We start from the raw sequence: 24,306 nt of genomic DNA, 5'->3' as shown, positions 1-24,306 counted from the left end.
CCAGGGAGGGCTTTTTAAGTATGGGGGTGATGTGTGCATGTTTCAGAGGGGAGGGGAAGGTGCCGGAGGAGAGGGAGAGATTGAAGATGTGGGTGAGGGAGCGTAGGATGGAGGGGGAAGGAGGTCGTAGGACATTGCACATAGTTATTATAAGCTGGGACCTAGTTTGTTCAGCCGCTATAGTCTGACCACACTTATCACAGTCTCATCATCAGAGCTGATAGCAGGACCGTCAGTCCACAGGCTGAACCACCGCTGTGTCACCATCATCATCAATTCACTCTACTAAGGAGGCCTTTTTCTATTGTGCCAATAGTCTTGCAGTCCAGAGAAGAGTTGCTCTGTGCCAACAATCACTTTTACCAGCTAAGCCCCTTGTTGCTTTAGATTCACTAGTGACTAGTGCCTTGAAGGAACATTACACCAATAAATTGCTACTTGCAGGTGGAGTGCTGTTCCTCCCTCTCTTTATTGCAATATTCCCAAGAGAATCATAATCCACACTTCTAATTGTGCACCAACTGGGCCCTATCATGTGCACAGAAGACTCTTCACTGCCTTTAAATAACATTGGTTGTTTTGGGGTAAATAGATCTTTTTCTTATTTCATCTCCTTGCCATCAGGTCCTCAGGGTCCAAGGTGAGCTAGTCTATCCTTTTGATAGTTCTAGCTGCTCACTGGGGACTGTAAGACCATCTCAGGTTGAAGGTATTGGGTTAGTTTCTGAAAAGCAGGCCTGTTAATACTAACGGGGCAGCACAGTGGCTAAATGGTTAGCACTTCCACCTGGCAACACTCGGAGTCATTGGTTTAAATCCCAACCATGGCACCACCTGCCTGGAGTTTGCATGTTCTCCCTGTGCATGCGTGGGTTTCCTCCAGGTACTCCAGTTTCCTCCCACACTCCAAAGACATGCCAGTAGGTGAATTGGCTGCTGTCTAAATTGGTCCTAATATGTGTATGTATGAATGTGAGTTAGGGACCTTAGATTGTACACCCCTTGAGGGTTAGGGACTGATGTGAATGTACAATATATATGTAAAGTGCTGCGTAAATTGACAGTGCTATATAAGTACCTGTAATAAATAAACTGAGATTCTGTGATAAGTGTTGTCTTTTCTTAAGTTTAAACTGTAACAACTAACAATTGGTTTTACACATGCCAATTCTGTTTATGCTGTGTAACCAAGACATATTGAAGTTTGCTATAAACCTCTTACTAGTTTACTTCAATCCCTGTGTGAATTCACTTTCTGGTGGTGATTTATTTCAGCTAAGAGTATACTGTGGTGCAGGGGCGGGCTGACAACTCATGGGGCCCCGGGCAATAGGGGATCATGGGGCCCCTGTGTCCTTGCCCAAACTCAAAAAAGCCTATGAAAAAGGTACCAGGGGCATCTCATGGGGCCCCTTACTGACCCCAGGCCCTCGGGCAGTGCCCGAGTTTCCAAATGGTCACCACCCCTGCTGTGGTGTCAGCAGGGGTTGGTCTTTCAGAGAGGGGTCCAGATCCACAGGAAACCTGAAAACAATTCAGTAACTCCTAAGGGGGTAGTGCTACACTTGCCTATGATTTTAATTATGTGCCCTCTTTTTTTGGGATTTCTATATGTACTGACCACTTGTATCCAGTGAAAATTGTGCAGTAAAGCTTTATAAAATATAAAATTGACACGACCAAAAATTATTGAACCCAGATGCTCAGATCACATTTAGCAACATCAGTATAGGCCTAGACAGAACTTACTAATTTATCCACCTAAATACAATATTTTAACAAATACCCTGCTCGAATTTATTATTAAAGACTGACAAATGGACTCAATTAGAAACTTTTTGCTACTATTGTGACAGAACAAGATCTTGTTACTGTGAGAAGATAGGCAAATGTGACACAGGATTCTCATTTATGCAGGCCATAGATGGGTCGAAAATCGGCCGATTTTTGGGCCGAAAATAAAATCGGCCGATTTTCAAATCGTTAGTGGGCTAAATGTTCGGCCGTTTTTCGGTATTTTGGCAGATTTTTTTTATCGGTAAAGTTGGAAAAAAATTGGCCGTTTTTGCCGATCGGCCGATTTTCACGGCAATGATGGGCAAATCGGCTGATCTTTTACCGATAAAAAAATCTGCGCATGAGCAGTGACCTGCAAGAGGAAGACAAAAAGAAGTAGAAAAAAGAAGAAGAGGATGAAGAAGAAGAGGAAGAGGATGAAGAAGAAGAGGAAGAAGAAGGGGAAGAGAAGAAGAGGATGAAGAAGAAGAAGAGGATGGAGAAGAAGAGGATGAAGAAGAAGAAGAGGAAGAAGAAGAAGAGGATGAAGAAGAAGGGGAAGAAGAGGATGAAGAAGAAGAGGAAGAGGAAGAAGAGGAAGAAGAAGAAGATGAAGAAGAAGAGGATGAAGAAGAGGATGAAGAAGAAGAAGAAGAGGATGAAGAAGAGGATGAAGAAGAAGAAGAGGAAGATGAAGAAGAGGATGAAGAAGAAGAGGAAGATGAAGAAGAGGATGAAGAAGAGGAAGAATAAGAGGAAGAAGAAGAAGAAGAAGAAGAGGATGAAGAAGAAGGAGAAGAAGAAGAGGATGAAGAAGAAGAAGAAGAAGAAGAGGATGAAGAAGATGAAGAAGATGAAGAAGAGGATGAAGAAGAAGAGGAAGAGGAAGCAGAAGAAGAAGAAGCAGAAGTAGAAGAAGAAGAAGAAGAGGATGAAGAAGAGGATGAAGAAGAAGAGGAAGATGAAGAAGAGGATGAAGAAGATGAAGAAGAGGATGAAAAAGAAAAGGAAGAAGAAGAAGAGGATGAAGAGGAAGAAGAAGAAGAGGATGAAGAGGATGATGATGAAGAAGAAGAGGATGAAGAAGAAGAAGAGGATGAAGAAGAGGAAGAAGAAGAGGATGAAGAAGAGGATGAAGAAGAAGAGGATGAAGAAGAGGAATTCCAGTCCGGCAAAAAGTGTCCCTGCAGAGAGCTCCGCTATTTCTTTGACAGTTCCTTGACATTTATAGCGGTTGCAACAATGTATCTATTTGTTTCCGAATAAAAACAAAAAAATAGATACATTGTTGCAACCGCTATAAATGTCAAGGAACTGTCAAAGAAATAGCGGAGCTCTCTGCAGGGACACTTTTTGCCGGCTGTAGACGGGATGAAAATCGGCCGATTTTTTTTACTGTTGCTGGTAATGTCGGCCGCTTGAATGACCGATTTTTCGTTTTTTCGACCCGTCTATGGCCTGCATTAGAGTGAATGCGACGTTCCAGACAAGTGTTTCTTGGCAGAGAAAGCTGTGGAATGGGCTTTCTCTGGATTCTGCAATTCTGGATCGGAACATTCAATCCTCTTTCTGGGTTTTCCTAGACACCTAAAATCTGGCGTACACAGCTGTGAGGTGTCATTATATACTCAGGTCTGAGAATAGCTCAGGGCTCCCAGTTGGAGACCACTTCTAGCGGGGGAGACGGAAGGTCTCGAGGGGTCAGAGGACCCAGCTGGAAGCCAAGAGATAGAGGTCTCAGTTCCAGTAGTCAGGTTGGGTCAGAAAGCCAATCCATAGGCAGAGGTGGGCCTTAGAGCAGGGAGTTGTGTCAAAAGGCTAGAAAGCCAAGTATCAAGGAGAGGTAATGCAATTGAAACTGATGAACTTATGAGCCAGGTGCATGGATTTATGTTGAAGTTCGAGAAGATCCCTTGTGTGGGAAATCATTTGTTTGTGAATGTTCTTTCTTTTAAATAAAAGTGGGCTATAAAGCCATTAAAAATAGTTCCTGTCTGCTGTGGACTCACTGAAACAACGCATCTACCACAAGAGCTAACTACCCCATCCATGTCACAGTATTTATGTTTTTTAACTTTTCTTAAAAAGTAACTTCACCCAGTATTTTAAAAATTAAAAGTCAGCAGCTGCAAATACTGGAACCTGTGACATTTAAAAAACAAGTACATGTCAGCCCATGGAGTCGAACACTGTCTCCCCAAAGCCATTTCTTCTCATTGTTGCTGGATCCCTGACACCGCCATCTTGGATTTGTTAGCCAGTTGTGACTTTCTTATGAATCAAAGCCCGCTCCCTACTGTGCATGTGCATCATCGGGTGGATCAGGCATATTGGTCAAGCAACCTCCTGCGATGTGTGACATGAAGGGGGACAGGCAGGGGCGGACTGACCGTTTGGAAACTCGGGCACTGCCCGAGGGCCCGGGGTCAGTAGGGGCCCCAATGCGATGCCCCTGGTACCTTTTTCATAGGCTTTTTTGAGTTTGGGAAAGGACACAGGGGCCCCATGATCCCCTATTGCCCGGGGGCCCCATGAGTTGTCAGTCCGCCCCTGGGGACAGGACAAGGCAACGTCATCATCTCCTAAATGAAGCCAGAGGAAATGGGAGTGGGTACTGACAAAAACAGTACTTACTCCCCTCTTGCCCCCACAAAAACTGCAACTCATTTACAGGTTGAGGGAGGGAGAGCAGTGGAATCACTATGGTTGGTGTCACCAGGTGTGGTAAAACATGGTCTCAACCTCCCCCAAATAATTTAATAATCCCCCCCCAGCCAGCCACAGTGATTTATCCTGCCTCAGTGACAGAAGGACAGAGCAGTGGACACTGGGCAGGCTAGGGCATCAAGCTTTCTCCTGTCTAGCCTGCCACAGTGCCCTGCTGGGTGTTAGGCAGGCTAGTTTCAGGCCAGAAGCAAACGGTCATGGTGTGCACCCCAAACTGGCCCCTGTAAATGATGTGATCTGTGCCAGTGCACCAATCTGTGCACTGTCGCAGATGGATATCAGGGTAGATGGTGTCCCTGTCCCCAGGGGAGGTCCCCATGAGAGGTGGATTTCCCTGTCCCTAGAGGAGATGTGGTCCCTATCCCCAGGGAATATGGGGTTCCTGTCCCCAGGAGAGATGGGGTCCCTGTCCCCAGGAGAGATGGGGTCCTTGTCCCCTGGGGAGATGGGGTACCTGTCCCTAGGCGAGATAGGGTTCCTGTTCCCAGGGGAGATGGGGACCCTGTCCCTAGGGAATGTGGGGTTCCTGTCCCCAGGGGAAAAGGGGTCCCTTTCCCCTGGAGAGATGGGATCCCTGTCCCTAGGCAAGATGGGGTCCTTGTCCCTAGGGAAGATGGGGTCCCTGTGCACAGGGAATATAGGGTCCCTGTCCCCAGGGAAAATGTGGTCCCTGTCCCCTGGGGAGATGGGGTCCCTGTCCCTAGGCAAGATGGTGTCCCTGTTCCCAGGAGAGATGGGGTCCCTGTCCCCAAGGGAAATGGGTTCCCTGTCCCCTGAAAAGATGGGGTCCTTGTCCCTAGGCAAGATGGGGTCCTTGTCCCTAGGCAAGATGGGGTCCCTGTTCATAGGGAATATATGGTTCCTGTCCCCAGGGGTGATGTGGTCCCTGTCCCTAGGTAATATGGGGTCTCTGTCCCTAGGTAAGATGGGGTCTCTGTCCCTAGGTAAGATGGGGTCCCTTTCCACAGGGGAGATGGAGTTCCTATCCACAGTTGAGATGGAGTTCCTGTCCACAGGGGAGATGGAGTTCCTGTCCACAGGGGAGATGGAGTTCCTGTCCACAGGGGAGATGGAGTTCCTGTCCACAGGGGAGATGGGGTCCCTGTCCACAGGGGAGATGGAGTCCCTGTCTACAGGAGAGATGGAGTTCCTGTCCCTAGGGGAGATGGGGTGGAGTAATGGATGGTGTATGGGGGAGATCTGGTTGTCTCACTCACTGTGACTGAGGTGAGACTGAATAGTGGCTGCCTAATGCTGGTGCCGGACCTGAGTGGAGTACCTATCAGGACACCCTGCTTGTTAGGACATGTGGGCCTGGTGTCACCCCTCTAGTGGATGACACCTGGGTGCGGTCTGAACCCGCCGCACCCCCTTAGTGACGCCACTGAGGGAGAGGATGAGTGAAGTTCCACTTTAACTAATTTTTTTTTAAACGCTGAACTGTCTTCTTTCTCTTTGCATTGTTAGTGATTAGAGAACGGCTGCAGCTTGCTAGGTTTGTTTACAAACCTCATGTGATCACATTAACCATGCAAATTGGTTCCAGATCATTAGTAGAGACTGGGAAGTGCCAGGGCTCCTTCACACCATGGTGCAGACTTCTCAGTTTTTTCACAGGTGTTCTGCAAGGGCACAACAAAATCAATTGTTCTCTATGTGCCCTGTTCACACCACAACACTTATCACATGCAGATTTTTTCTGTGCAGGAATCTGTAATGTGTATAAAACTCATTGAGGCACGCATGAAAACTGATGTAAACTGATGTCTCTGCAAGTGAAATCTGCGTGTCAGCTTCCATCAGTCTTTCTGCGTGTATGTAGTGGACAAGACCTTAGGGACAGTTCAGTACAACAGCTAGGATCTGTGTGCGGCTAGCATGTAGTTGGGAATAATATAAATTAACATTTTCCCAACAGCCATGCGAAGTCTGGGTTCACACTAATGTGGTATGGGATGCCGCATGTAAATCACACAGGAATCGCACTGCATTCCTGTGCCTATTACATGCAATGTCTGTGCGGTGCGATTTGGCTCTAATCGCATAGCATCTGCACCAAAAATGTGCAGGACCCTCTTTTTACCCGCACTTGAGTCGCATCGCATAGGTGTTCTCACCCATGCCATGTGATTTCTGGCAAGTGCATTTTGCGATCTGTTTCAGGGTGTCATTAATTTAACAGTGACACAAATGGCATGCAATTGAAATGGGGTGCAGGAAACACACAGGATTTGCAGCGTTTCCCGCATCGCATTAGTATGAACCCAGTCTAGGAAATGTTAAACCTGATGCTTCGTGAACAAAAATTTTATTCAAATGAATTTCTTAAAGTGATTCTAAAGGCTCATTCTATGGATGGAGGTAAAAAACCTTCTATGTGCAGCATCCCCCCACCAGCACCCCTAACACTCACCTAAGCCCCCTTTCGATCCAGAAATGTGCACTGGAGCATCTGCTATCCCAGGACTCCCTCTCCTCATTGGCTGAGACAGAAGCGGGAGCCAATGAGCCAATGGCTCCATGTGTGAATGGACACACAGAGCAGCAGGTGCCCCCATAGCAAGGTGTTTGCTGTGGGGGCACCCGAAAGGAGCGAAGTGGCAGGAGTGCCCACAGGGGATGCGAGAAGAGGAGGATTCGGGCTGCTCTGTGCAAAACCACTACACACAGCAGGTATAGTATGTTTGTTATAAAAAAAAAAAAAGCCTTTAGGATCACTTTAAGGGCTTGTATACACTTGCTTCAAAACGTGGTATTGGACACTCTTTTTTAAAGCATTCTGAATGCCAATCAAAGCACATGTCACTAAATAAAATTATAAGCTTATAGTCCTGTTTACACGTTGCATTTATTTTGCTTGGCTTCAAAAATGATACCCCATGTCCCTTTCTTGGTGCTTCAAAGCATCTCTAAAGCCTCTGTAGAAGTCTATGACAAAGCTCCCTAACAGTACCTGCAGCTTTTGAGAGGCATTTATTCCACTTAAGATTCGCTTTGTTTTGGAGGTATTGCAGGTATGAGATATCCCAGGATGCACTGGGAAACCAACAAGCAAACCAGAAAGACATATTCAGCAGCCACTTCCAGTTCATGTTTATATATTCTGGAAGACATCACATCTGGTGTGTAGCGAGGAGCAGCAGGAAAGCGAGCGGGGTTCGGATTGAAGCAGAACAACTAGTACACATGGTGTACAAAATGGGACCGCTATATCAGGAGGTGAGCGGGGACCGAGAGAGAAGACTGAGCGGCAGGGAATCAGCAGAGATGGGGGACTGGAGCAGGAGAAACTAGCAATGTCACATGTGCTGCCCAACGTGGGAGGAATATAACAGGGACCAGAAAGTGAGGAGGATCAGCAAACCAGAAGATCAACAGAGCTGGGGGTTACAACTGAGTGGGGGATCAGCAGAGCTGGGGGTTACAACTGAGTGGGGGATCAACAGAGCTGGGGGTTACAACTGAGTGGGGGATCAGCAGAGCTGGGGGTTACAACTGAGTGGGGGATCAACAAAGCTGGGGGTTACAACTGAGTGGGGGATCAGCAGAGCTGGGGGTTACAACTGAGTGGGGGATCAGCAGAGCTGGGGGTTACAACTGAGTGGGGGATCAACAAAGCTGGGGGTTACAACTGAGTGGGGGATCAGCAGAGCTGGGGGTTACAACTGAGTGGGGGATCAACAAAGCTGGGGGTTACAACTGAGTAAGGGATCAGCAGAGCTGGGGGTTACAACTGAGTGGGGGATCAACAGAGCTGGGGGTTACTACTGAGTGGGAGAACAGCAGAGCTGGGGGTTATAACTGAGTGGAGGATCAACAGAGCTGGAGATTACAACTGAGTGGGGGATCAACAGAGTGGGGGGTTATAACTGAGTGGGGGATCAGCAGAGCTGGGGGATTAATACTGAGCGGGGGATCAGCAAAGCTGGGGATAGTACTGAGTGGGGTATCAGCAAAGCTGGGGGTACTACTGAGCAGGGGATCTGCTTAATGAAGGTACTAATGAGCAGGGGATCTGCTGAGTGGGGTTCTGCTGAGCTGGGGTTCTACTGGGCCCCTTTAACCAGTTGGAGACCACCTCCTGTAGCTTTACTGCTACAGGGTGGCCACCCTGTGCAAAATTGTGTATATATACGTGATCTGTGCTCCCACCATGTTCCAGGGCTGGGGGCACCCCCTGGCCTGGCGTTGCTGTGATAACTGATGAGTCATCAGATCCAGGCCAATGATTTGTGACCTGGACCTGCTGATCGGTTGTATCGAATCAGAGATCATCCTGTGCCTGTGTTTACAGAAGACAAGCACAGGAAATGATGCAATCTTCTCTCCTGGAGCCCTTTTCGATTCCGGTGAGAGGAGAGAGCAGATCCACATGAGTAAAAGCAGCACACTGACACAGTAAAATCACAGATAGGAACATTTTAATCCCCTGATAGCCCCTCAGTTAACCCTTTCACTGCCCTGTCACCAGTGTCATTAGTACAGTGCACAGATTTTTTTACTGATCACTGTATTAGTGTCACGGACGACTTCAGATAGTGTTAGCGTCAGTTAGTGTCCCTAAATTCATCATTGTACGCCCCTTGAGGGTTAGGGACTGATGTGAATGTACAATATACAGTGGGGAAAAAAAGTATTTAGTTAGCCACCAATTGTGCAAGTTCTCCCACTTAAAAAGATGAGATGAGGTAGACCTCAACTATGAGAGACAAAATGAGAAAACAAATCCAGACAATCACATTGGCTGATTTGGAAAGAATTTATTTGCAAATTATGGTGGAAAATAAGTATTTGGTCAATATCAAAAGTTCATCTCAACACTTTGTTATATATCCTTTGTTGGCAATGACAGAGGTCAAACGTTTCCTGTAAGTCTTCACAAGGTTGGCACACACTGTTGCTGGTATGTTGGCCCATTCCTCCATGCAGATCTCCTCTAGAGCAGTGATGATTTGGGGCTGTCGCTGGGCAACACAGACTTTCAACTCCCTCCAAAGGTTTTCTATGGGGTTGAGATCTGGAGACTGGCTAGGCCACTCCAGGACCTTGAAATGCTTCTTACGAAGCCACTCCTTCGTTGCCCGGGTGGTATGTTTGGGATCATTGTCATGTTGGAAGACCCAGCCATGTTTCATCTTTAATGCCCTTGCTGATGGAAGGAGGTTTGCACTCAAAATCTCACGATACATGGCCCCATTCATTCTTTCCTGTACATGGATAAATATTCATATAAAGTGTTACTAAACCCAGGACCCTGCATTCACTATATCTGGTCTCCCACAGTACACAGAACATGGAAATGCAATTATTTTAATAAATATAAATTGCTAAACACCTTTTATCATCAGCAGTTAGAGCAGTCTTGTGACATCTATCAGTGTCCAGCAGAGCACTGGTTAAAGCTTGTAGGAAGAGTTTTCCTTCTCCTCTCACTGTCCTATGAGGCTGCATAACCCCTGACCCTCTGTCTGGTTCGTGCTGATTGGCCCTGTGCTGATCACATGCACTCTCTGGGTGGCTAAACACTAATGTAAAAAATGCATATTAGCAAGCAAAAAACAGTCTTTTAATAAATATAAGGCCAAAGGGTCATCATCGGCATTCCAGAAATACAAAGAGTGCAATAATAAATGCAAGAATGCAATCAGGGCAGCTACAATAGATTGCAAAAGACACATTGCTGAGGAGAGAAAAAAAATACCAAATTTTTTCCAAATATAATAATAATAAAAAGGTGAGGTCAAAACATATTGGCCCCATAAAAGATGATCAGGGGAAGTTGGTCACAAATGACAAGGAGAAGGCAACTGCAGAAAAAGTGTAACTAAACATAGGACCCTGTATTCACTATATCTAGTCTCCCATGGTACAAAGAACATGGAAATGCAATTATTGTAGTAAATATAAACTGCTAAATACCTTTTCTCATTAGCAGTTAGAGCAGTCTTGTGACATCTATCAGTGTCCAGCAGAGCACTGGTTAAAGCTTGTAGGAAGAGCTTTCCTTCTCCTCTCACTGTCCTATGAGGCTGCATAACCCCTGACCCTCTGTCTGGACAGTGCTGATTGGCCCTGTGCTGATCACATGCGCTTTACTGCATATACAGACTGATTTTACTGTTGTTGATGAGCTCACCGGTGCGTTCCTTCTTTTTAAGAATGTTCAAAACAGTTGTTTTGGCCACGCCTAATGTTTTTGCTATCTCTCTGATGGGTTTGTTTTGTTTTTTCAGCCTAATGATGGCTTGCTTCACTGATAGTAACAGCTCTTTGGATCTCATTTTGAGAGTTGACAGCAACAGATTCCAAATGCAAATAGCACACTTGAAATGAACTCTGGACCTTTTATCTGCTCATTGTAATTGGGATAATGACGGAATAACACACACCTGGCCATGGAACAGCTGAGAAGCCAATTGTCCCATTACTTTTGGTCCCTTAACAAGTGGGAGGCACATATGCAAACTGTTGTAATTCCTACACCGTTCACCTGATTTGGATGTAAATACCTTCAAATTAAAGCTGACAGTCTGCAGTTAAAGCACATCTTGTTCGTTTCATTTCAAATCCATTATGGTGGTGTATAGAGACAAAAATGTTAGAATTGTGTCGATGTCCCAATATTTGTGGACCTGACTGTATATATATATATATATATATATACATATATACATACACACAACTGAAAATGTTGGAAAATGCGTTGGGGTCATTTGTTCATGGAAGCTGAATGACGAGGAGTCTTTGTATTTAGACATTTGGGGTAGTTCATATTACTTTTAAAAAGTAGTAATCATTTTGTTTAACTCATAAAGTATTCCATTACAATTGGTCTTTACAAAGCCTTTTTTTTAACATTTACCTCCCATAAGAACTAATCCCTACCATGAAAGGACTAGTTTGGTTATTTTTGAACCAGTCCTCCCCTTCAGACCCCTGCTTTTGTCTGACATTTGTCATTCAATGAACAGATGCATATAGAAAAGAAAGTCATTGGTGTCATTTCAAATGACTGGTATATTTACGGCCAGCATTTCATGAAAGCAAACAACCTGTGATCAGTTAAACCTTAAGCCCAGCTTCACGTATATGTAGTGCGGCACATCGCATGTGATTTGCAAAGGAACTGCACCGCATTCCTGTGCAAATCACATGTGATTTCTGTGCGGTTCCGTTTAAGCCATACATTTTGTATGTCTCAAATCGCACTGCATCCGTGCCAAAAAAGTGCAGGAGCCTTTTTCTTGTCCGCACCAGAATCAGATTGCATGGGTATTTGCGAACTGCGTTTTGTGATCTGATTACAGGGTGTCGTTAACTTAAAATACACACTTGCAGCAGTTTATATGAACTGGGTGAGATTATGATACGGTGCGGAAATCGCACAGAAACCAATGCGAATTCCGCACCGCATCAGTGCGAACCCGAGCTGAGACACAAAATGCTGATTAGCTTGTCAATTGTGTTGGTTAGCTAAACAGAAAATCTTTAAAATAACTTGATCTAATATTAAGTCTTTTTAAAATGTTACATATTAAAAGTAAAAAAAATCAGTGTTTTTTTTTTTTGCCATGAAATTACTTTGTGAAGCCACCAGAGGGTGATAGATAGTTGTCTTGATACAGATGAATGGCTTAAAGCATTTCCTATGTATGGGTTAGTAGTTCACACTTCACTACATTTCTAACTCTTACCAAATGCTCCTATAGCTGTAAGCCGGCCATACCCGGTTCGAATTCCAAAAAAAAATTTCTTTCGAAAATGTTTTCTAAGGATTTTCTTTTAAATTTCACACCATTAGTGGGTCTGGGTCACAGAAACAGCTGATTTTCGAATTTGAGTGATCGGGCATGTTGGAAATTTTTTGAGAAATGAACGAATTTCGAATCAATGATGGTAGAATCGTGCAAGCAATATAAAGCTGTGACCTGGAAGAAAAGAAAATTCTTGGCCACGAAAATTCTTTTCTGTTGCAACATGAGGAGAAATTGAAGGCTTGGTTGGTTGAATTTTGAAATCAAGGAAAGAAGGCCACCTGGTGGCTGTCAGCACTAAATATTCATTTAAAGTGTTACTAAACCCCGAACCCTGCATTCACTATATCTGGTCTCCCCCGGACCCTGCATTCACTATATCTGGTCTCCCCCGGACCCTGCATTCACTATATCTGATCTCCCACAGTACACAGAACATGGAAGTGTAATTATTTTAGTAAATATAAACTGCTAAATACCTTTTCTCATCAGCAGTATATACCAGTCTTGTGACTTCTATCAGTGTCTAGCCGAGTACATGTTAAAGTTTGTAGGAGGAGTTTTGCTTCTGCTCTAGAGTGATACAGAACCCCTGACCTCTGTCTGGACAGTGCTGATTGGCCCTGTGCTGATCACATGCACTCTTCCAAGGAAAAAAAAAAAACCTCTCTAGCAATACACAACAAACTGAGCATGTGCAGAATGACTCCACACCATATGTCTTATCAAGAGATAAGAAGGAGGTACTGGAAGAAAGGGAGGATGTGGTCCAAAACTGAAAGTATAAGGTTTTAAATCTAAATTTTAGAGGCAGCTATCTATAAACCAGGGTGTCCTTGGGAGTCCCTGGAGTAGACTAAAAACTGTGGAGAGAAAAAATAAAATAAATACATATGTAAGTATTTGAAATATTTTAGTGCACAACAGCAGGGTTTTATATAAAGCTAGGTTCACACCTATGTCGGTTGCGTTTGAGCCGTTTCTGCATTGCGTTTTGAGTTTTTGCACACATTTTTTATGCTTTTTGGGTTTTCTTTTTTCATTTTTTAAATTTATCTTGTTGCTAGGCAGATTTAAAATGCAAAAACGCAGCAAAAATGCGCTACATGCTTTTCTGCATTTCCATTGAAGTCTATGGAACCAAAAATGCAACATTTGCATTAAAAAAAGTCCTGACCCTTTCCAAAAAAATGCCCCGGGTGAAAACGTAGAGATGTGAACATGTCCCATAGCAAATCCTGTTAAATTGGACTGTACTGCGTTTCTGCAAAAGGCTGCAGAAAATGCTTGGGTGTGATCCCAGGGTAATGTTTGATTTTTGATACTGAACCTTAGGTGTGTGCAGGGTGTCTATATTTGTGCTCCCGGTAGCAGTGCAATATTCATTTGCTTAACCCTGGGTGTCAGTGGGGCTGAGACTGTTTTCAGAGTTGAGGCAAAATAATAGAGAACCCAATCTACCATGCAGCTCCTGCAGGGGTTGTGTTGCCTGTAAAAGATACCTATTACAGCCATGGTTTTCACATGTGGTTGTAGTGAACAGTAAGTCAATAATATCACAGGTAGGTAGTCTGTCTTTGCTGTTGTATGTGTCCCTGTCTTAAAGTCAGGTCATCACACGGTGTGGTGACCTTGTTTAAACCAGTGCCATGCTGTGAGCAGTAGTCTGCCTCACGTAGGGGAGAAATACTGAGCACTGACAGTTCTCAGTTGTATTTGTCTGGATTCAATAATTCTGTCATCGTGAGCAGCTATGTTATCTTCACCTATCAGTATAGATCAGTGGTCTCCAAACTATGGCCCAGGGACCAGATGTGGCCTTTTGCTAGCTTTTATCCGGTCCTTCGGGCATTATTCGCCCCACTGTCAGCAACAATGAGGCATAGTTCCTGCCACTGACACCAATAATGGGGCACTGTTCCTTCCACTGACACCAATGATAGCGTACTATTCCTCCCACTGGCACCAATGATGGGGCACTACTACTCCTACTGACACTAACAATTGGGCACTATTCCTCTAACTGACACCAATGATGGGGCACTATTCCTCCCACTGACACCAAGGATGGTGCACTATTCCTCTCATTTACATCAATGATGGGACACTATTCTTCCCACTGACACCAATGATAGCATACTATTCCTCCCACTGGCACCAATGATGGGGCACTACTACTTTTACTGACACTAACAATGGGGCACTATTCCTCTAACTGACACCAATGATGGGGCACTATTCCTCCCACTGAAACCAATGATAGCGCACTATTCCTCCCACTGACACCAAGGATGGTGCACTATTCCTCTCATTTACATCAATGATGGGACACTATTCTTCCCACTGAAACCAATGATAGCACACAATTCCTCCCACTGACACCAATGATGGGGCGCCATTCCTCCATCTGACACTATCGATGGGGCACTATTCCTCCCATTGACAACAATGATGGGACACTATTCCTCCCATTGACAACAATGATGGGGCCCATTGCCTCTCATTGACACCAATGATTGTACACTATCTCTCCCACTGATACCAACAATGGGGCACTATTACTTCCCCTAATACCAGTCATGGAGCATTGTTTACTTCCACTGGCCACAGTGCGGCACCCCTAAAGTGTGAGGGTCAGAAACTGGTCCTTTGTTTAGAAAGTTTGGAGACCCCTGGTATAGATGATCCATCTGTATTTTTCTGATGTAATTAGCTAGGTGCATATTCCCTGCTTATCATATGAATTTTTATTATTGTAATAAGTATTGCATACTTAACACTGTATGAATAAAAAAATGTATTACAATATCTTTGTAATCATAGCTCACTATCTTTGTATTAGTGCAAACAACTAGCGTCAAATATCTGGGTTGTAACTGAAAATCTTAATTTGTGGAACTCAAGCAAATCCCTGGGGAGGTGTGCCTAGAAGGTGGAGGGAGAGCCCATAAGTAGTCTGAGGCCTGAGCAGCAGGAGAGAGTTCCTGCGTCCAGTCCTGCAGAAGGAGACCCCTGGGGCAGAAGTTTGGGAGGAAGCCAGCCTGAAGACACCTAAATCCAATTTAGGCTTAGCTTGGGGTCCTATTTACAAGTCCTAGCTAGGAGAAAGCTCACAGGAGAGAGCCGAGAGGAAGCTGTGGAAGAGAGCCAAGAGGAAGCTGAGGGAGAGAGCTCAAATCGTCCAGAGGCGGTATGAGTCTAAATCTCCCCAACTAGGAAGAGCATGGTGGATATCTGCAAGAGGCAACTGATGATCCTGTGGCTAAGTGAGTACTAGAGCCCAATACTGCAGAGTGTTACTGTATGGTGCTTTGAAACTCTGGAAGGATTACAGGTCACAGTCAACGTACAGATCCAGTGGGGCATTTCTTTTGCAATTGCAGTACAGCCAGGAGTTCTGCAGGGCAGCCAGAGCTTGTGCAACACAGCCAGAATGTTTGGGCATAACAACCAGACATTAAGCAGTCCTCAAGTTCTATAGTTTTGCAGTTCTGGGAAATCCAATGCTCCCCATCTCTTTCTAAGTTCATTGTACTCCAATAAAAAAAAACTCAAAAAAGAAACCCCTAGACTGATTCGTAAGCTATTGGAAGAATACAGAAAATGCTGTGTGCCTGGCTGTGTGTGCTCTAAGGGGGAGAAATGGGACCAAACTTTTCAGCTGCACTACAGTAAAATGTATTGAAAGCAATATTTGAAATGCCAATAAAATACATAATGAGTTAAATCCAGACCTTGTAGCATTAGACTCCTATGTTCCATCACCACCAAGGATCTATCTGAGTGGAGTTTGTATATTATCCCTGTGTGTCTGCTGTGGGCTTCTTGCACATACACCAGTTCACTTCTACTACTGATAAGGTAGTTGTCATGTGACTAAATTGCTTGGAATTCTACATCCATTTCTTGCCAGAAAAACCCATTAAATACCCATAGAAGGAGAACTCTCCAAAGACATTGTCAACTCCAGGGCTGGGTTCTAAATACACTGAAGGACCAGACAAGTCAAATGATGCAGCTTTATTTCCTACAATGGTATACACTGTATGTACGTATATTAGGTATATTTAGACTTTACTAGACATCGTGTTTTAGTTTAACCACTTGCCTACCGGGCACTTTTACCCCCTTCCTGCTCAGGCCAATTTTCAACTTTCAGCACTGCCGCACGTTGAATGACAATTGTGCGGTCATGCAACACTGTATCCAAATGAAATATCTTTTTTTAGACATATAGAGCTTTCTTTTGGTGGTGTTTAATTACCACTGGGTTTTTTATTTTTTGCTAAACAAACTAAAAAGACTGAAAAAAAAAATTATTTTCTAAGTTTCTGTTATGAAGTTTTGTAAATAAGTAAATTTTCTCCTTCACTGATGTGCGCTAATGAGGCTGCAGGGATGGGCATTGACATGCATCACTGGCGGATATTGACAGGTATCACTGATGGGCACAGATAGGTGGCACTGACTGGCTCTGATAGGCGGCACTGATTGGAACTGTTAGGCGGTACTGACAGGCACTGATAGACAGCACTGAGTGGCACTGATAGGGGGCACTGAGTGGTGGCACTGATAGGCAGAACGGACTGGCACTGATAGTTGGCACTGAAAGGCAGCTCTGATGGGCACCAATATGTGGCATTAATGTGCACTGGTAAGCACTGATATGTGGCATTGATGTGCACTGGTAGGCACTGATATGTGGCATTAATATGCACTGGTAGGCACTGATATGTTGCATTGATGTGCACTGGTAGGCACTGATATGTGGCATTAATGTGCACTGGTTGGTACTGATATGTGGTATTAATGTGCACTGGTAGGCACTGATATGTGGCATTAAGGTGCACTGGTAGGCACTGATATGTGGCATTTATGTGCACTGATGGGCACTGGTATGTGGCATTGACAGGTGGCACTGATGGGGTTACACTGATCATCAGTGTAGATGTCCCCTCAGAGGAATGCCGCTTACATGTTCTCCTCTCCTCACGTGCTGTCAGGGTGAGGGCTGCAGATAACAGGCATTTCGTGTTTACATGCGATCAACTGTGATTGGACACCTAGCGGACATGTACATGTGTGTGCACAGATGTGTCAGATTCTAAAGACCTGCAGTACATCTGAACATCAGCAGAATCTAGCAGCGCACTTTGTGGACATCCCAGGAGGCAGCAGGGGCCCAAGCTCATTCTGTCCAAGGCCAGAAAGGAAAAAAGAATGTGGTGCAGCACAAAAAAGGTAATAAATGTGTTCTGTATGCACATCATTGTGTTGAGTAGTGAGCCATCTATTGGGCATTCACTGCAATTGCACTCTTTTGTCAATAAAGAACAGGGTGTGTCTCATTCTTGTTGAAAATAAAGATTTCCCGTCTACCTCTGCACTTCCACTTTAACTTCCAGAAGGACACACCAGTGAAGGCTTCCTTTCTCCCTTTGATACACATATGCCTGTATGTTCTTACATTGTGTTTGTCAAAGTTACAGTATATATGCATCTAGATCGCATTTCAATATATTTAATGTGATTTGTAGGTAGCTGTTTGTAAGAAATGTGTTCATTGTATCAGGGGTGGACTGACAACTCATGGGGCCCCCGAGCAATAGGGGATCATGGGGCCCCTGTGTTCTTGCCCAAACTCAAAAAAGCCTATGAAAAAGGTACCAGGGGCATCTCAAGGGGGCCCCCTACTGACCCCGGGCCCTAGGGCTGTGCCTGAGTTTCCAAATAGTCAGTCCGCCCCTGCATTCTACGCATTTGTGAGAGACATGTTTACAAGCATATTGTAACTTCAGTTTATGTGATTGTATTGCAGTTTTACAGAACTATTTACAGAAGTAAATTCAGTTTTGGAATTAAACACAATGCTTCTGTCAGTTTTGTAAGCTAGCTGTAGGGCACCTTTTATTTAAAAAAGAGAACAACACCTCAATAAGAGTGAGGGGGAGAAAAGCAACAAAGCTGTTTATAGGTAAAGTTCTACGTTAAGACCTCATTCACACAGACATATGTATATTTTCTGCACGGAAGGCAAGTTCTTTCTGGCTGAGATAGTAGGAGATCCTGCTTAAAATACGCATCTAAAGTATTCTCTTTTAGTTGTATGCAGTGTTTAGATGTGTACAATTCTTCTTTCATTCAAATGAATAGATACTCATTTATGTGAGCATGTGTTTGTGTACGTTTAGGCATGTGCGCACATAAAATCTGAAAAATCTGTACAGCCCTGCACGCAGATGTGTCCTACTTTTTTCTGTACAGCTAAATGCAGTGCACATTTATGTATGTACACACAGCAGTGTATATGGGCTCATTGATTACTATAGTGTTGTGTTTAAATGCGTCCAAAACTGCTTTATGCAATTTAACGCAGTGTATTTCTGCCCATGTGACTGAGCACATATAAGACCCGCATTGTACAAATAATAACTCCTGCGCTGCCAACCTAAAAATAAATGTGTATATATATATATATTTTTTTTTATCTGTACTCAAATTGGCACGCATAAGCTGCTGCAGACACTTTAAATCTGTTCCCACATTAAACCTATATAGACAACTTATAATAATAGTATTGTGCTGCTTGTAATGTGCTATTACATTACACAGTGATACTATCAATATTTCACCATTAAAACACCTACAAACAGTGCTCTTATACAAATTACTTATTGACACAGTGATACATTGACATGCTGCAGTAAACGTCTTAGGTTTGAAGTCCTTCCGGCCCCTTTCACACGGGTGTTCCATTTTTTTCATCAGTTCAGTAACGTTTTTTCCAAGAAAAAAACGGATCAGTTCACATCGTTTTTTTCATCAGCTTACATCAGTTTTTTCATCAGTTTACATCAGTTTTTCATCAGTTTACATCTGTTTTTCATCAGTTTACATCTGTTTTTCATTGGTTTACATCAGTTTTCCATCAGTTCACATCAGTTTTCCGTCAGTTTACATCTGTTTACGTCCATTTACATCCATTTTTTATCCGTTTACATCTGTTTTTTTTGTCCATGTACATCTGTTTACATCAGTTTTTTTGGTCCATGTACATCCGTTTACATCTGTTTTGTCCGTTTACATCTATTTTTCATCAGTTTACATCCGTTTTTGATCTTCTCCGTTTTTTTTTTAACGGAAGAAAATTAAGGGATTTTGTTCCGTTGAAAAAAACGGATGTTAACGGATGCGAATATTAATGGAGGTAGACACATGATCATCCGTTTACATCCGCTAGTCCATAGAAATACATGGGTGTCCGTTTTTCATCCGTAAACGGACAGATGAAAAACGGACATACAGAACGCCGTGTGAAAGGGGCCTCCAAGACATTGGGATTACTAAAACTGGACCATTCAGAATCTGGTGCAGCTGTGTATGGTAGCCAATCAGCTTCTTATGCTGGTCATAGACGGTTAGAAAATCAGCCGATTTTTCGCACTGTTAGTGGGTTAATTGGTCGGCCGTTTTTCGGGTTTTTTGCAGTTTGACATTATCAGTCATATTGGAAAATTTGCGGCCGATTTGGATGATCGGGCGATTTTCCCAGCAATGATGGCAAAATCAGCCGATTGTTTTAACGATAAAAAACGATAAAAAACCGGCGCATGAGCAGTGACCTGCAAGGGACAGAAATTATGGGGTGAACTTTATGATTTAGTTGGCCGATTTTTTTACTCGTTGGTGGTAACGTCGGCTGAACGAACGACCGATTTTTCGTTTATCATTTGAAAAATCGGCCGATGTTCAACTCGTCTATGGCCTGCATTAGGCTGGCCACACATTATATAATTTTCTTGAGAATTTTGCTTTAGATTTACCAAATAATATGAGGTCAAACCTAAACAACACTTTCAGTTGTATCTAATTAGGCTGGCCCTTGCACTACATAGTTGAAGGAAATCTAAAGAAAATTGGGCAGAAATTGGACAGAAAATTGGAAGAAAATTGTATAGTGTATGGCCAGCCTAATGCAGACCATAGACGGGTCGAACATCAGCTGATTTTTCAAACGATAAACGAAAAATCGGTCATTTGTTCGGCCGACGTTACCACCAACGAGTAAAAAAATCGGCTGACTAAATCATAAAGTTCACCCCATAACTTCTGTCCCTTGCTGAAGCCTGCAGTCCATCAGACTGACCTGTAGGTACAATCAGGGGTGGACTGTCCATTTGGAAACTCGGGCACTGCCTGAGGGCCCGGGGTCAGTAGGGGGCCCCATGGGATGCCCCTGGTACCTTTTTCATAGGCTTTTTTGAGTTTGGGCAAGGACACAGGGGCCCCATGATCCCCTATTGCCCGGGGGCCCCATGAGTTTTCAGTCCGCCCCTGGGTACAATGAATATATCCTAAATGTGCACCATTTAGGAGATATTCACATCGGCAATAGCCGACTACGTCACTTGCACATGCGCAGTGACACTGCATTCAAGGCACATAGAACACTGCTGAATACAAAGTGCCATGCCACAGGAGTGGTGCCATCGTGGCCCCAGCCACTCAGATGGCCAGAGCCCATAAACCTGGAAGGAAGACCACAGGAGAGCTCTGTGTCCAGGTAAACGTGTCATAATGTGCGAGTATGCGGTGCATACTCGCACATTATGACTTAGAGCAGGGATGTCAAACGGGCTTTTCCCAAACTACAAGTCCCATCATGCCTCTGTCTTTGGGAGTCATGCTTGTAACTGTCAATCTTGCAATACCTCATGGGGCTTGTAGTTTGGCAACAGCTGGAGGGCCGCCAGCTTGACACCCGTGGCTTAAACCTTTTTTTTTTCGGCGGTTTACCACCACTTTAAATTAAAATGGATATTGTAGTTCATCAAAAATAACTGAACAACAATGTATAGCTAGAAATACAGAACATCTTTTTTTCATCCACTTCTGAGACAGTGGAACGAATGAATAAAAGTTCTAACACAATCATTGCCATTGCCCATAGCAACCAATCGGCTTTCATCTTTAATTTTTTCCACGCAGCTTAGAAAATAAAACAATGATAGCTGATTGGTTGTGCTCCAGTGGAGACATAGTTGAGACAAGGTTTGTCTCAGATACTTTTTATTAATTCCCTTGTTTGCAGAGAGCCTGTGAAAATGGCTTTTTCTTTAATATGTGATATTGGAATATTGGATAATTGACTTCCTCACTTCATAATAAGATCCTCCTCTTTTAAGGACTATTTGCACTTTTATAGGACATTCATTCAGTATTTATTTATTGTTTATTTATTGTAATCACACTCCATTCTATATTATTTATTTCAGCCATCATTCCATGGATTTCAGCTGCACTGGGCACTTTACGTATTCATTTATTCATTGGTTGTGTATTTAATTTTATGATTTTATAGCGCTGCACTTTTATTATTATTCATGCTATTTTGAAGGTCACAGGTTCCGTTTATAGTGCATTTTGCTGCTACATGATCTTCAAGCGCTCGCTGAGTTTTTATACGTATGCCTATGAAAATGTGTTTGCTGTTTAGCTGCAGTTTGATATCTGTTTTTTTTTTTTTAATGGTTGAACTGGATGGACTTTTGTCTTTTTTCAGCCAGACTAACTATGTAACTATGTAATACAATAAGGATGAGCTGGTCAATGAACCCAGCTGCTGGGAAGCCGAGGACATCAGTCCTTGCAAGGTTTGGCAAGTCTTCAACGTTACCATCACGATAACGGCTCGCCCTCCCAAGCGAGCAGCAGCAGGTCTGGATGTGCATTTCCCTTTTAAGAACACTCAGCGTTGCGTCTCTCCTCCCTGTGGAAGCTGTCAGTTTATTTTCTTGGGGGCTGCCCACAGCTCATCAGTGAAGGAAGCAGCTTTATTTCCAGGAGAGAGGAAGACGGGTGATAAAACCGTGTTAATCGGCTCTGGATAATTTGTTCAAGCGGGGAGAAAGGAGAGAATTAGCTTGAATCCTCTGAGTCTTAAGCAGCGGCTGGGGCCGTTCGTGGAAAAGAAAAAAGGAGAATGAGGGGGAATCGGCGGTGATGCAATTCAGACGTCTGAAGGGAAATGATTCTGCTGGGGACTGAAGAAATGAACAGAAAGCGTACTGAGAGACGAACCTGCTGATATCTACACATTATCTCAACACCGGCCGAGTCTTACAAGTGCTTCAAAACGGACGGCGCAGTGGAGCACAGAGGAAAAGCCAGGGGCGCTATGAAGGACAAAGACTTCATGCCCAACATAGAAAGGGGTAAACCTGCGACGTACACCGGTGACAAAAAAGCAAGAATGGCCGCAAAAACCAACCAGAAATGGGTGAGACTGGCAACTGTGTTTGCATATGTACTCTCAGTATCGATGGCAGCCATCATTTTGGCTATTTACTACAGCTTAATATGGATGCCAGTGAGATCCGGGAGTGGGAACAGCAGCAATTTGAACCACAGTCAAGTGGTTCCTATCTTGCCTCACAATGAAAACACAACCAATAGGCCTCAGGCCTCCGAGATGCCTACTACTACTCGAGCCGCAGAAATGGTGAAGGGACTCAACCATGTCAAGAGGTCTCTTGAGACCAGACAAAGCTTTGAAGCACAGGAACAACACCTGATGTCCAGCAACTTACCATCGAAGGCAAGACCTGGACATTCAGACCTACAGATGAAGCAGTCTGGGGAAGCTGCGGAGGCCTTCATCGCAGGGCTGGCTCAGGATTCTGGCATAAACACTCTGGTTTTAGATGGAGCTGATTTTGATACACAGCCAGAAAGGAGCTCTGCTGATTTCGAAACAATCAGAGAGAAAAGCCATTACAGGAGATAACCAAAGATTTTGGATATTATCGTTCACAGCACATGTTATATCCATGTATGCATGGAAGTGTGGATATAATGATCAACCACTGCAGAGTCTACATGGTCTGCAATGCATTGTAATCCCATCTGTCAGCAAAGGATTACTCCTCTTTGGACCAAAGTGAGCTAATTACAGCAGTAGACCAGCCTTTTGTTTGCCTTGCATGTCAAGCCTCCTCTTTCCATGCATTACCTCTTGCCTTGCTGGTTTAGCAAAAGGGGGCGTTCGTATATACAGTAAATTAGATTGCTGTGGGAGGGTGAACCATGTTCAACACAATAACATTCCTTCTCTCCAGCACCTTCCATGCAGACAATAGCTTAGAAATGTGACTTACACACAAGTGATTTAATATTGATGTCATAATTGGTAGATCGGTTCGGTTGAGTACTGCTTTTCAGCATCATTCTAATGCTTGTAGAGAGCCGAGGTCTCTGAATGCTGATTAGACCCATGTTGGTCTGCCATTTAGATGTAAAGCTTGAGGTGATTGTAGCCGTATTAGAAACAATTGAGTACTGTCCGTGATACTTTTTTTTATTTGCACTAACATATAATTTTGAGGACAAGCTTTCAGGGAGTGTCCCCTTCTTCAAGGTCCAAGTAGTATAGTACAGTATAGTATAGTACTGTTTGGACCTTGAAGAAGGGGACACTCCCCAAAAGCTTGTCCTCAAAATTATATGTTAGTGCAAATAAAAAAAGTATCACGGACAGTACTCAGATGTAAAGCTGAAATTAATATTTATTATGCAGTACTAGAGCACAGCTGAAATGTTTTCACATTCTTAGGCAGGATGCCTGACATCCATATTAAACTATTGGCAGTGATTTCTTTGCATGCTTTAATTATGAAAAAAGCTTTAGTTGCCGAGCTGAAGAGAAGGGAAACGTTTTTACTTACTGACAAAACTGCAAACAAGTAGTTGCCTTAAAGCCAAAATGTTTTACAGAAAGCCCTCTTGGCTCTCTGCTTTGTGTACGCCATTCTATTAAACACTAGTTGGGTAAAATATTTATCTAAATGGGGTTTTTAGGAAAACTGGGAATCTGCCTTGAACCTTTTTTTGTAGTGACATAAAAGATCATCTCCAACTTGAGGAGTGAAGTTTTCTCAGGACAGAGGATTGCAATGATAGTAAGTAACGAAATCCCTACTGCTGTAGGGGAGTCAGACTTACATACCTTGCCAAGTTCCTCCACATGCAATCAATATCCAAAAAATGAGTA

General features: G+C 43.7%; 1 protein-coding gene across 1 annotated transcript; it reads left to right on the top strand.

The window, feature by feature from the left end:
* The first annotated feature begins 21,987 nt into the window (after nt 1-21,987).
* INAFM2 (InaF motif containing 2) lies at nt 21,988-23,652 on the top strand. Its single transcript, XM_089659784.1, has one exon. The coding sequence runs from the start codon at nt 22,435-22,437 to the stop codon at nt 23,041-23,043; it is 609 nt and encodes a 202-aa protein (XP_089515910.1). The 5' UTR covers nt 21,988-22,434; the 3' UTR covers nt 23,044-23,652.
* Nucleotides 23,653-24,306: the final 654 nt, after the last annotated feature.

This window comes from Staurois parvus, unplaced genomic scaffold (assembly GCF_062004578.1).
Source record: "Staurois parvus isolate SC_StPar_1 unplaced genomic scaffold, SC_StPar_1.0 ptg001188l, whole genome shotgun sequence".
NCBI lineage: Eukaryota > Metazoa > Chordata > Amphibia > Anura > Ranidae > Staurois > Staurois parvus.
The sequence above is the reverse complement of the archived record's forward strand: the minus strand, read 5'-3'. Positions and strand labels throughout refer to the sequence as shown.

Coding starts and splice junctions, on each gene's coding strand:
- INAFM2 (XM_089659784.1), top strand. CDS start 22,435: ATGAAGGACAAAGACTTCATGCCCAACATAGAAAGGGGTAAACCTGCG.